Raw genomic sequence first — 14,771 nt, forward strand, 5'->3', positions numbered from 1 at the left:
CTTATAGAAGTGAATTTGCAAGTCTCAGATTTTTTCTATAAATAACATTATTGTCCTAATTGTCTATTCCCCGCTTCTTTTGTTCTGGATCGTTTAACTTGTTGATCTAGTGACCTCCATCAATTCACTGTTTTAATACCTCATTGTAATACAGCTTCCCATTCCAGTAGCTTCTTTCCAAGAACTGCAAGCTTGTGGAACTCTCTTTCTGCTAATTGTTTTCCTCAGTCTATAGCCTTGGTCTTTTCAAGACTAAGATCAATAGGTATCTCCTGTCTTTGCAATAATCAGCTTCTTGTTATCTCCTTCATAAAGTGGCTTCACACCTTGCCTGGAGCTATTTCCACATAAAAAAAGATCCCCACAGTCCCCTGTTAGGCACAATCACAAAATAGTAACCCTTTACGTTGTGGCAATATGCCTCGTTTAAGGTGAACACATTTTTTTTAATTGATGATGCTGATGGTGATAATGGTGATGATGATTAAATAGTAAAATTTTGAAACTGATTAATTAAAACAAATCCGATTTTAATTTGTCCCATTCTTTCTCCTTCGTTTTTTTTTTTATCATTATTACCTTTGACATCATTACTATTCAGCGCCAAGTACAACTGCTAATAATATATTTTTTTTATTAAGAAAAATGCTATGAAATCATAACACGATCCGTTGAAAACGTAGATTTTAATTGATTTATAGTTACGCTGTCAGTTTCTTCCAAATAAAAAGTCAGATTGAAAAGTAAACATCCGATCAAAGCGAAACAACAACCAAAAGAAATAAACTGAACAAAACGGTTGGCTGAGAAAGAGTCACACATTCGCAAAAGATCAGCGGCCACGGCTACAATGTTTTCACGAAGAGGTAACTTTTTTTTTTTTTTTTCATAATTAGTATGTGATAAAATGTATATTTGGTTCTTTCTTAGATTAGTGGCGCCACCCTGAGAAAGACTGTTTGGTTTAAAGGCACAAAAGACGAACGATTTGAGGCTATATGCTTTTATTCTAAATTATTTTGAAAATGTGGTCATTATCCAGAATAGCCAGCAAAGCTAAAAAGGTGATAAAAAATAAATATGTAACAAATAATTGTTACCAAAGGCAAGCTAAGTTACTTTCCTACCTGCCCAGATAAGTATTTTTCTATTTTAACTTATTTTGATTTTTTTTAATAGGGGTAGTTTGAGGCCTGTTTAGTTAGAACAAAACACTAAAAATAAAATAGGGATATCATTCGAGCCGTAGTCGAACTTCAATAATCGCTCAAAAATCGAAAATTAAACAAAATACTGATAGAAATCCATCCAATAAATGCCACCATTACTGCAAAAATGTAATGTATTTTATTTAATTTTCGATTTTGAGCGATTATCAAGACTTGACTATGGACTTAATGAGACCACCATTTTGTTTTTCGTTCTAACTCGATAGGCGTTTACACTTCTTTTCTTTATTTTTTAGTAAAAAACATTTAGAATAAGTTATTCAGGTAGGTAGAAGAGTTACTTAGCTTGCCTTTGGTAACATTTATTTATTGTGTATTTATTTTTTCACACCCTTTTTGTTTTCTTTGTTAGCTATTCTGGTAAAATCACCTAAGATGTTTTCTATCTTTTAGTTTAAAGGCTTCAAAATTACTTTCAAATCTCTTATTGTTAATTGAAAAGTAATTTTTGATTTAAATGAAAGTTTATATGTCAACGTGGAGTATTAAGTTCATTTGCGCCGCTAATTTAGAAAAAAAACTGTTTATTTTTGTAATTGTAAATCGGGGGTTCAATTTTAGAATACGGACTCTAGTTTACAAAAATAATCTCATCAGTTGGCTTAGATCTCACCATCATTTCAGACCAAACGCATATTTTTTTGTTATAAACCATATAAATTTGAACTTTTATTCAAATTTAAACTATATAAATTTGAACTTTTATTAAAATATAAACTATATAAATTTGAACTTTTATTCAAATTTAAACCATATAAATTTGAACTTTCATTCAAATTTAAACTATATAAATTTGAACTTTTATTCAAATTTAAACTATATAAATTTGAACTTTTATTCAAATTTAAACCATATCAATTTGAACGTTTATTAAAATCTTTTCTAGATGACGGACATTTTTTTTTGTTTGTCCAAAATTGTTAAGTTTTCAACTTAAGTTTAACTTCTTAATTTTTGCTTTCACATTAGTTGAATTTCATTAAAACTTTTTTTTAATATATAAAAAGAATGTTAAAAGTTTAATTTTTATATAAGAATAGTTGTTTTTATGTATAATATTTAAAAAAAAAAGTAAAGTTATTTTTAGCGCAATAAAAAAAAAAAAATTATTAAAAAGTATATGGCCGCCAGCGATTTAAACATAAAATCAAAGATAGACTTTCAAGGCATTAAAAAGTAATTTAGAAGTTTATTAACACAACATAATATACCCTTTAGCTTCTGGAGGGCATAAGCCATCCACAACTTTGTAGATGCTTTCATAGAAGGAGTTCTTTTTTCAGGGTGAGGGTTCTGGCCCCACACCCAACCTTCCCAGAAGGTACATACAACGCCTAGCCTTTCCAAATGGTCACCGCTCTAGTACAATCACATGATACGGCACAATCACATTGACACACCGGTTCTCGCTAGATCACCGAAGTTAAGCAACGTTGAGCCTCGCCAGTACCAGATGGGTAACCATTTGGGAAGGCGAGACGCTGTATGTTCCGCGAGGTAAAATACCAGGTTGGGAAACTGGTGCAGTCTATCCTTCTCTTGAGGATAGATGGGCCTCTCTTAAGCCATGGTAGGCACTCCATCTAGTGATGGCGTCACGGTAAAAAATACCCTTGATAGCCCTAAGGAAGCATTAAGTATTCAGCTACGGACAAGATTTGAATTACACTACAAACTCGGCTGCAGTCGCATGTTACGTTTTTATGCTCCACTGGCCAGGCTCAACGTTGCTTAACTTTGGTGATCTGGTGAGAACCGGTGTGTCAACAATCAATTTTATCGAGAATTTGGGTTAAATGTAAGTGAATTACATGACATTCTTCAATTGTTTCTAATTTTCTTTTTCCTTCTTTTCGCTCCAAACAAGGCATATTGCCACTTGTACGTAAGAGGTTTCTATTTGGGATCATGTCTACAACTCCTGTATGTGGGGAGTTGAGTAGCGAGATATCTGCTCACGTTACATTTAAACTTTTGCAGGTTAGTAGAATCAGAGAAGCAGGAAACAGGGAAGGAATTCCAAAGTCTAGCAGTCCAAAGGAAGAAACTATTAGAGTACAAGGCTTTCTGGCTTCTAGGGACTTCAACAGTGAAAGAGTGGAATTTTGCTGTTTGTTGGGTTAGTCAGGATTATGTACGTCGATGGAAACACAAGTGCTATGAGTTTGTCAGAGCACATTTCATTAAAGTACTCATAAAACAGGCATAAGGATGCAGCATTGTGGCGATGAGAAAGATATTGGAACTTGGCTGATAGTGCAGGAGTGCAGGACGTATTAAATTTGAGACTCTTTTTGGACCCTGTCTTAGAGGGAAAGATGTGGTAGATGCACCAGTCTAGATGTGGCAACAATACTCCATGCATGGGCGAATGGTGGATTTCTAGAGATACAGGATATTCTTAGGTGTGATTAATTTTCTAGCCTGGTAGTGGGAGCCTGCTTTCTTTGCAACAGCCTTGTCAATGTCCTTAATATATTTGTTCCAATTCATGTTGCTTGTGAATGTTAAGCTGGGGAATGTGAAAGATGAGCTTTCAGGGAAGGTGTTATTTGTCATTGCAAATTCTTTTTTTTTTATGTTTTGTTTTGGGTTGTACTTCATCGATGCTTCATTTGTAGTTTCTATATTTTTATCTGGAGTTAACATTTTCTATTTTACAAATATATGATTATATTGAATAGTATATTTGGTAAAATTTTATTCTTTGCCCCCATACTGTCACTGGAAAATAAAAATGAAATTCTATTTTATTCTTCAGCTAGCAGTTCAGCCCGGCTTTGCTCAGACCCTATGTATTGTTCATAACTTTATGTGCAAATGTATATATATATATATTAAAAAGTTTGACTGATGTCCAGGTAACCTACATCTAAATTTCAAGTGTTTAGACTCAAAATTGGTGGAGGAGTTTGGTAGAGTCTGCAAAGGTCAACTTTTTCAACTTTGACCTCTTGGCAGCCAAATTTTCGCCCAAAAACTGATTAAAAAGCTTGCTGCATGTCTGAATAGGTAAATATGTAAAATTTCAAATGCTTAGACCCAAAATTGGCTGAATAATTTGGTAGAGACCGCAAAGGTCAAATTTATTTTAACTTTTACCCTAATTTTGACCCCTTAACATTTATTGTTTTGGGCTCAAATCAAATTAAAAAGTTTGATCCATGTCCAAGTAACCTAGATCTAAAATTTCAAGTGTTTAGACCCAAAATTGGCGGAGGAGTTTGGTAGAGTTTTCAAAGGTCAAATCATTAAACTTTTGACAGCCAAATTTCTGGCCAAAAACAAATTAAAAACATTTTCCCAAATCTCAATCCCCCTTATGTCAAATCTTGAGTCTGTAGACTGAAAATTGACAGAGTAGTTTGGTAGGAAAATGTACACACACAGACAATTTCCCTTTATATAGATATATAGATTACACATTAATATTATGGAAATATTCGCTTTTTTTTTATTAGTTTTTAGAATGGGTTTATTTAAATCTATATAAATAAAACAGATGTTTGTATGTGTGTGTTTGTGTGTAAATATTTAACCGCAAAAATCTTAAACAACTAGTTACATAACAATGAAAAAGTAATTATATACCAAGGATGGTTTTTGATGATTAAAATCTTTGTTTGGATGGATAAATTACGCATACAAACATATATCAGCAAGTTGAAATGCAAAATGTTCATTTCAACTTGCTGACATATTTCTATTTCTTTCTGCGTATGCGCAAATTCATTTATTCATTGAAGTGGTTTCATTTTAAATCTTTTTTATCTATCTGGTAGTAAACACGCCTGGAGCTCTAAATGTTTTGGTATTGATTCTAGCTGATGGCACTCAAGTCATTTTTCTGTTTAAACTTTTGAAATCAGCACTATATATTAGGTACAATATAATATTCAATAGAGAATTGACTGCGTAATGATAAATACAAAATGTGCATGCATTAAAATATATTTAAGCGTATTTTACAACCGGGCGCCACCGCTAGTTTAACATAAAATTCTTGATCAGATAGCATAGGATAGAACGGGTAATCATTTTTTTTAATTAATTTTTTTTTTTTTCTGAACTAGAGATTTTTCTTCTCATATTTTCACCCCATTGCTAAAGTTATTTTTATGGTTAATAAAGGGCATCTTTTTGTAATTTTTTAAACAAGCCCTTCTTCCCCCCCCCCCACATATATATATATATATATATTTTTTTCAGTAAAAAAGGCAGGATCCTTAAAAAAAAGAAAAAGTTATATGATTATTACATACTTATTATAATCCTCTATTATATATAGGGGAGTATTAGAAAGCAACGCAAGAAATGGAAAGTTAGCGGTGTTGAAAAGGAAAGATAAATACAAGTTATTTCCTATAAATTTATTTATACTTAATTTTTTAACAGTCGTAAATTTTACTTGAAAAGTCAACACTTTTACGCAAAATGTCTGATCGTGTTCATTAATATATCTTGAGAAAAATCCTTTGTTCAATGGTAGGTGTTTCCAACCAGGTCACACACTTATTAGGGGATACCAACAAATTGATGAAGGCACAAAGAAAAATAACTTAGTTCATAATGTACCACAAGGTAGACAGCCAATTAGGTAAAAAAAACGCAAACAAAAATAATTTTTCATTTTGAAAAAAAAAAAAAAAAAGAGAGAGAGAGAGAGAGAGAGAGAGGAGTTATCTCCCTTGTTATATATTATAAACAGGGTTATCCCCCTTTACGTTTGCTTTGCTTACATCGGCTATATTAAAAATTCAAAATTACAAGATATATATATTTATTCTTTTTTTTTTTCCTTTTAGATTTTACGATTATACTTGTCATGAATTACATTAAAAAGAAAAGAATTAAATACAATGTCAATATGCTTTTAAATCTTTCTGAGTAACATTTTTAGGATTCTGTTGTGGACCAGGATATAATAATCTTAACTTGCTACAAAAGAAAATAATGAAATGAATGGAAGGAATGAAAAAAACTCAATTGCTGAATAAAATAAACATGTCGTTTATTTTTTGTTGAAAATAAATGGTTTAGGTGGAACACGTGTTCAGTTCACTCGTTGACGACTACGCTCGTGGAAAAAGAGGAATAAAGTAGGGGAAAGAGAAATGGCAGTCCAGCATGTAGAAAAAGAAAGAGAGAGAGGGTGGACCTCAGTAAAACCGTGCGTGCATGGTAGCAGTTGGCCACGTGGAAGTGTCTTCAGGCCACAAGCTGTGGACGTGAACTTGTCTGGTTGACAAACCAAGACAAAAGGGAAGAAAGGGGGAGTTGAACGTTGTTGTTGAGTTTTATACCGGGGTTAGTGTTCTGACTGCGCATGTCTGGATTTCACTTAAAAGGAAGTGACGTCACCAATGTGTGCATCTTTGCGCGCACGAGCGTGCATGTGTGTGTGCATGGATGTGTATATACGTGTGTGTGTGTGTGTGTGTGCATATGTGTGTGTGTGTGTGTGTGTGCATATGTGCGTGCGTACATGTGGGTGTGTGTATGTGAGGAAAAACATGTTCGAACAATTCTCCTAAAGCTAATGTTCCTATTTACAATGTCTCCCCACGGGACAGAGTTAGATACCAGGGTCGTTTTTTAATGTGGAGAAAAGGAAGAAAAATAAAAATTGTCTCAGTCGTGAAGGATTTCTCCTCCACTGACAGAGAAAAAAAAATTGAAGTGCAGCATCTGAAAAACAGATACTACAATTTGATCTTGACCCGAAGGCCAAACTGTTGACCAATAAATACTCACAAATGCTTAATTACCTCCCTTTTCATCTTTGCATTATTTTGATGAAAATCGCTCCAGACAAGGCATAAAGACGCTTGATGTAAGAAGCTAAAAATAAAAAACATTATTTCAAGGTCATAAAGCAGCCAATGATTATTATTTCATAGTTATATGACTAGTAGTTTAAGAGTTTATCAGTTAAATATTTACACATAGATAGGTGTGTGATGGATAGATTTCAACTATAAAACAGCAATTCTTTTCCTTTGTCTGAAAAAAATGGAATGTGAGGATTAAAGGACAAAATAAAGAAAGCTAAATTTAGAAGGCTGCCGAAATTAAGCCCAAATTCCAATTTCTATTCTTCTCATCATTAAAAAATATTTTTTTAATTAAAATTTTAAAAAAACTTGTCATAATTTTGTAGCGGGTTTGGTCGACATTCACCAATGCCTGGTATCACAGTCGATATGTGAGCATAGGTAAATGTTTCCCAACTCCTAACAAAAAATAAAAAAGGTTGTCAGAAACAACATTAAGGCGAAGGCGATTTTAAAAGTTCAATATATGACTTTTATTTGAGTTTTATTTAACAATAGAAAAAAATCATGAATCCTGTTTTTTGTTGACGTATTTTTATATGTGCGTGTGTTGATTCGTCACACGAGTCAAGAAGATGATAATGAATAAATAAAGTATGTAAAAATATTCTGAAAAGGCATATTTTGGCATAAAGTTAATGTTTGTAACTGTTTGTATGGTTGCTAGGACTTAGTATATTTTTCTCTTAATTAGAGTCTGATAAAACTGGAATGAAAAAAGTGTAACAAAACGGAGAAAAGGGAAAATATTAATTCTCGCTGATTTAGTACTTCCATGTGGAGAATTTAGATGGGTGATGCGTACGAAACTATGTTGGTTGTTTTATGTCGGACCCAATCTGGTTGTTACGGCATATTGGCTGGCTTTGACTGCGACTGATTGGTTTTAGCACAAAGTGCCTTTTTTATAGGTTTGAAACCGGTTCCCAGCAGAGACTGTTAGGGAAATATTTTTGAAATTCGCTTTCTTTATAATCCAATGGGATGAAAAAAACAACAGCTTTGTCATGTGAGGTGCTTTCAGCTACGTCAGTGAAACAAGACAAGTTTCTAGCTTTGTACTCGCGGAAAATTTGTGGACAACAGATGTACACGCAACTGAAACGTTCCTTGTACAGCCACTTTTTATATTTGTGGCAAGTCGCTACAATTTCATTAAAAACAACTCTTGTTCACATGATTTACGTGATCTTCTTTATTTTATTTATTCTTTTTATTCTTTTGACCTCAGTTAAATTAATTATGTACAATTCAGTTGAATAAAGCCTTGATAAGGTCTTTGTTCTTTTTATTTTAATTGCACTGCAATACACTACAAAACCCTAGCTATATGGCAATATCAGTATATACACAAATGACACTGCTATCTATGGCAACACTTCAAAGGCCAAAAAACGACCAAGATCTCTCTGAGTCCCTCTCCTCAAACCTTGAGCATATGGTGCAATGAGGTAAAAAGTAGTTAATTTTAATGCATGACCATAAATGCTCTGATCACCACTTGACCATAACTGATATGAATGAATCTCATCTAAAGGAGGTTCCTTGTTTTGACAAACTCCTGAGGCTAGACTTTACTCCTGACCTGAAACGAAAGACTTATAGATAGAATGTGATATGTGGAAATATATACTAGCAGAATACCCGGCGTAACGCAGGATTGAATGAGAGATGCAAATATATACTAGAACACCTGGCGTCACCCGGGATTGAATGAGATAGGTGGAAATATATACTAAATATAATATAAATACAATAAACGTACAAGTGTAAAAATATAATTGAAAAGAGGCTCCTTGTTTTGACAAACTCCTGAGGCTAGCCTTTACTCCTGACCTGAAATGAAAGACATATCAAATCCATTTGTAAGGTTGCTGGAAAAATGGTTGCATCATTCTATCGCCCCAGAAGATATCTCATTCCTAACATAATCCTCCACCTGTATAAGAGCCAGATACGTCTTAAAATGGAGTACTATTGCCATATCTGAACAGGAGCTGCTCGGAGCACTATATCCTGCATTGACAGTTTAAAACTGGCTTCAAAACCTAGTAGGTGATGCACTTTTTTCTTCCCTGCAACCTCTTTCCCCACAAAAGAGATGTTACAAAACTGCCTCTGCTCTATCATTATTTTCATGACAAGTTCTCGTCTGAGCTTTAGTCCCCCCTTATCAAACTTTCACAAAAAAAAAATGTGTCTAGCTACAATGATCATCAACAGTTTGTCCCACTCTCTATCTGAGTCTAAATCTAAACGCAAATTCCATGAACAAGACTCTTTCCTAGAACTTCCCGCCCGTGGCCTGCTTTCCAATTGACTACAATATGGTCCTCCTCAAGTCCAATATAAACAAGTTCTTGTTGAGCTTTCGCCCACCTTAAATAATTCATTTTTACCCCTTTTCATCACTATTAATATGCTGTTGCCTCAGTGACTACCGTACACTCATTAACCTTTATCCTCGAGTGGCCTTCGGGCCTTGATAGGTGGTGACTATCATGTAAAAAAAAAAAAAAAGAAAAAGTGCCACAACCAAGCAAAACGGATAATTTTCTCGGTAGATTCGTATTCAAATCACTTGCCATGAAGACAAGTAGAGTTGGTTTTGCCATACAGAAATTTTTCAACTACCCGGATCTATCAATATCACACCAAGTACTTCTTCAATCACCGCTATTCAAGAAAATAGTTCAAGTTATTATTCAAGAAAATGGTTCACCATTATTCAAGAAAATGGTTCGGATGTCCTCGTGCTAAGTTACTAGGACATTTGATTAAGCTTCTTAATGTTTCAGATATATCCACAAAATCATTTTTTAAATGTTACAGCAGGAGTAGATTATTTCAGATAGATGGCAACAATGTAAAGTTGCATTATTTGGATTCATCGGACTACTTTTCTCATCTTGAATGTGATTTTCACAATGTTTTGGTCGATGTAACTTCCGACCTTCTTCAGGTGTATCTTGTCAAACTCTGGAATTTTTCTGTTGAACTTGTGAATTTGGACAGAATTTTGAACGGAAACCCTGGGTCCATGATGGTTAGAGTACTTGGAAAAATCAAATGTAAAAGTGATATTCTCCTGAAAGTTGAAGGTTCAATTCTCAGTGTGGGCGACTGAAAAATACAATTGCAAATTACTTAAGACCTCTATCCAATCATGGCTGATAGAACAAGAGCATGCTACCTCCCATGAAGTAAATAAAGGGTTCCGTTCAAAATTCCATTAAAATTCCCAAGTTCAGCAAAAACTTTTCTGAGTTTGACAAGATACACCTGAAGAAGGTCGGAGGTTACATCGATCGAAATGTTGTGAAAATCACACTCAAGATGAGAACAGTAGTCTGATGGACCCAAATAATACGAATAAACAATCCTCATCTAAAAATTTTTTTAAATTTATATTAAATTTTTATCTTTGTATAAAATTCAACTTTGAATAAATACTTGACATTCTGTGATAATTATTTGAGCAATTTATGTTATAAAAAATATTGTTGAATAAAAAACTAAAAGTGTAGCAGCAATGCTACAAGCAGCAGCAAAAAATAGACGAGGATAATGTGTATTAATTTGACTTATTCAGAATACTGTTTGCATATTGGATATTATTCTCACAAGTTTTGGGATTATGTCCAAAAATTATGTATGCAAAGTTAAGATGCCAGAAGTAGACTCGGTTTACCTAAATATGGAATGGACGTCAGTTAATATGAAACGAAATACGAAACCATATGGAACCACTTCTTGTTTTATCATGAAACAATAAAAAAAAATTATTAAACTTTTATTTTTTATATTTTTATAAATATTTTTTTAATATTTAAAATATATTTATATATAGATATTTTATTTTAAAAAAGTAATACATTATTTATGACCAAATTCCATTTATTCATTTAAAAAAACTTTTTTATACAAATGTTTAAAATGTTGTTTTTTTTTTTTTTGATAACACAAGAAGTGTTGATAAAAAAAACTTTCATAAATTATTTATGATAAAATTTTGTGATAAAACTTGTGAAAGACATAAATATATTATTTCAAAAAGACACCATTTATAGTAATGTAAATAATAAAAATTCTCATTGTTTTTGTTATTTTTGTGATAACACAAGTGTTAAAATAAAAAAAAAAACTTTACTTATAAAAATCCAAAAAATAAAAGTTTTTTTATTTTTCATTGTTTTTGTTATTTTTGTGATAACACAGGTGTTAAAATAAAAAAAAACTTTACTTATAAAAATCTAAAAAATAAAAGTTTTTTTAATTTTTCATTGTTTCACAATAGCACAAGAAATCTTAAAACTAAAATATCTTTTAAAATAAATTATTTCCATATGGTTTCGTATTTCATTTTATGTTTACTGACTGCCATTCCACATTTAAGTAAACCGAATCCACTTCTGGTATCTTAACTTTGCATACTGAATTTATGAACATAACCAGTTTTTGTTGTCAAAGGATTGACCCTTGACCTCTTTCCCCTATCTTCCAAAACGCAAGCAGAGCATAATGCCTAAGTCAAATGAAATTATAGTGATTTTTAGTTGACTAAATAAATTGACTATCAAAGCTTCAGAGGATGTCTGTTTATGACAGGTAAGAATTTGTTTTCTTCTTTGGACTCATGTTTGTTTTTTCTCAGAAGTCAAAACTTTACAATTTCAGTTCAAATATGGGTCATTTTTTGAAGCTATCAAACTGCAACTGATTTTTTTAATATCTATAATGTTAAGAGCACTTGTCTGTGTGTATGTTTGTATGTCCAGTTAAAAGTAAAACAAAAAGAAAACTATTAAACAAATCACCACAAAGTTGGTATTTTCTTTACTGGCATTGCCCTGGATGAATAATATCTAAAATTTAGAAAAAAATTATTCATCCTCTGAGGATTAACTGGTCCAGGTTTCATCAGAGGTTTGTATTTTTTAGTGCTATTATGTACAAATTTTGAAATAAAATACCAGCTCATTCCCCGAGGAATCTATTATATAAAAGAGTCCGTGTATGTCCAACTAGAGAGGAATGAAGAAGAAAGAGGGGATTGGAAGAGAGAAGGGGAAAACGAGAGAAAGATAGAGAGATGGATAAAGACAGGTAGAGAGATAAAAAGTTTTACTAGAAATATGTTACATTTTTGCCCTGGGCAATGCCGGGTAGCCCTGCTAGTTGTTATAAAAGATAGACACCGGCTCTATTCTATGGCACCTGTGCTGCATACGATGGAGCTTTATTTCTGCAGACCACTTTAAACAATTTTCCTGAGGGATATTTTCTTTAAGCTTTAATAAATTTATTAAATGTGTTCCTTGTGCTCTTCTGTTAATAATATTGAACTTGACCTTAAATCCACCAAATGCAAACAGACAGTCCATCAAGGTTAAGGTCAGGAAGATCCATTGTAATTCCTGTTCAGTAAATGATAGAAACCTTTACCTCTTGGCATTTTCTCTTTTTATAAATCATACATTTCACATCTGATATTAGAGAAAGCATAAATAAGTATTGAATATTTATATATCATTCGTATTATTTGGATTTTTCAGACTGTTACTGTTCTCATCTTGAGTATTATTTGCACAACGTTTCAGTCAAGGTAACCTTCAACCCTCTTCAGGTTTATCCTATCAAACTCGAGAATCTTTCTGTCTAACTCGGAAATCTGCACAGAATTTCGAATAGAACCCTTTATTTAATCCACTGGGGTAGCATGCTCTTGTTCCATCAGCCATGACCGAGCAGAAGTCCCAAGTAATTTGGAATTGTATTTTGAATGTTACCCGTACTTAGGATTGAACCTTCAACCTCCAGAAAAATATAACTTACAACTGAAGTGAGTATTTTATGCACTATTCAGTATTTTCCTTACTTCAGTTCCCGCAAGCATGCCAGAAGAATTTGATGATCTTTACTCTCAAACAACGGCGTGACTGAGACTTTTTCAAGGTCAGGTGACTGAAAGCTAAAAATAAGACACAGAAACAACTGATATGCAAGCTTCTCTTTGCAGACGATTCGGTGCTCATGACTTGCAAAATCAACTGAAGCATCAAAACGATTCAAAAGAAAACGGAAGTTCTAATCCAAGAAAACCATAACATTAAGTTGAATCTTCAAAGTTTTCCTAAAAGGCACCATGTTGACTTAAGAGGACAAGTTCACCTAACTTGGGCAATACCATCCCCAACAACGGAACTATACATATGGAAATATCGAAAATAATTCAATCTGCAGCTTCAGCATTCAGAAAACTAAGAAGTTATCTGTAGGACTAGGGAGGAATCCATTTGAAAAGCAAGATAAAAGTTTGCAGATTGTAATTCTAACACTTCTGTACAGTTCGGAACCTCTTCAGAGGCTTCAAAAGGTACAGCAGAGGCATCTCCACCAACTAATGAACATCTCGTGAAAAGATCACGTATCAAATTTCCAAGTCATGGAAAAGATAGGGATGCCCAGTTTTGAAGAACTGGCCCACAAAACTATTGTCCCATTAGCCTCCCCCCCTCTCTTCACCAAAATCTTGGAGTACTTAATTAATCAAGCACTAATTAACCACCTTATAGATGCTAAACTTCTTTCCGACTAACGGTATAGATTGAGGCAAGCCCGTCCTACTGCAGATACCCTAACTTTAATATCTGAATGTATATACCATGCACTGAATAAGGTAGGGTGTGTTAGGGCAGTAGCTCTTTATATATCTTTGACAGGGCTTGACACGATGGTCTTCTCATGAAAATTAAATCATATTGTATTACTAGAAAAATACTAAACATAATCAAATCCTTCTTAAATATAAGAAAAATCCAGGTTGTCCTCGATGGTTACATGCTAAAACAACATGACATAAATGCAGGTGGGACTTAGGAGTAGATCCTTAGACCTTTGTTATTCCTGATATTCATAAATGACCTTCCTGAGAAAATTGTTTCTGAGATGAATATATTTGCTGATGACACACCACTCTATAACAGACACGAGGGGAAAACAAATGAACACATATCTAAGGAAATGGCTGGGACCTTAGAGGAAGACCTCCAATCTGTAGTGGAATTGGAGTCAAAAATAGATGGTGACATTCAGTGCTACCAAGACTAAGCTTGTTCCCTTTAATAATTACAAGAAACCTTCTCAACCAGTGAGAGCTATGGATAATGATACATTACCTGAAAGTACTTCTTTCAAACTCCTCGGCTTAACATTCACAAGGAACATGAATTGAAACAAATGCATCGAAGGCAGGCTCTCTCTCTACCATGCTAGAAAGTTATTTACACCTGAAAGTATCCTGTACCTCTACAAGGCCACCATTCGCCCATGTATGGAGTATTGTTGTCACATTTGGAATGGTGCATCTCTCACTCCTACAATGTCGACCCAACTTCAACCTCTGTTTCATTGATAAAATGTTGCATCACTGTGCCTATTTTACAAGTATTTTAATGGAAAGTGCTCCGACGAATTCCAATCGCTTGTATCCATTCGATGTAAATACTCCCGACTAATCCGACTGATAGCAAAATCCCACCCTTACATTGTAGAGATCCCTAGATGCCGGAAAGCTTTCTACTCTGATAGTTTCTTCACTCAAACTGCTAGACTTTGGAATTCTCTCCCAGGTCCCTGCTTCCCTGACTGCACTGATATGCTCAACTCCCCACATAGTATCCCTGCAAATTTCGTACCAACTAGTAAC

The 14,771-nt window shown here is 33.6% G+C and overlaps 1 protein-coding gene across 1 annotated transcript in view; it reads left to right on the forward strand.

Moving 5' to 3' along the window:
- Positions 1-627: 627 nt before the first annotated feature.
- LOC145252488 (vitelline envelope sperm lysin receptor-like) overlaps positions 628-14,771 on the forward strand; it is a 34,575-nt gene continuing 20,431 nt past the window's right edge. The window contains exon 1 of the mRNA XM_080111920.1: positions 628-866. Within this exon, the coding sequence (XP_079968046.1) occupies positions 851-866 (16 nt within the window). The 5' untranslated portion in view covers positions 628-850. The remainder of the gene's footprint in view (positions 867-14,771) is intronic.

Source organism: Euprymna scolopes, chromosome 29, assembly GCF_053919585.1.
Source record: "Euprymna scolopes isolate OS-2025 chromosome 29, ASM5391958v1, whole genome shotgun sequence".
Lineage (NCBI taxonomy): Eukaryota > Metazoa > Mollusca > Cephalopoda > Sepiida > Sepiolidae > Euprymna > Euprymna scolopes.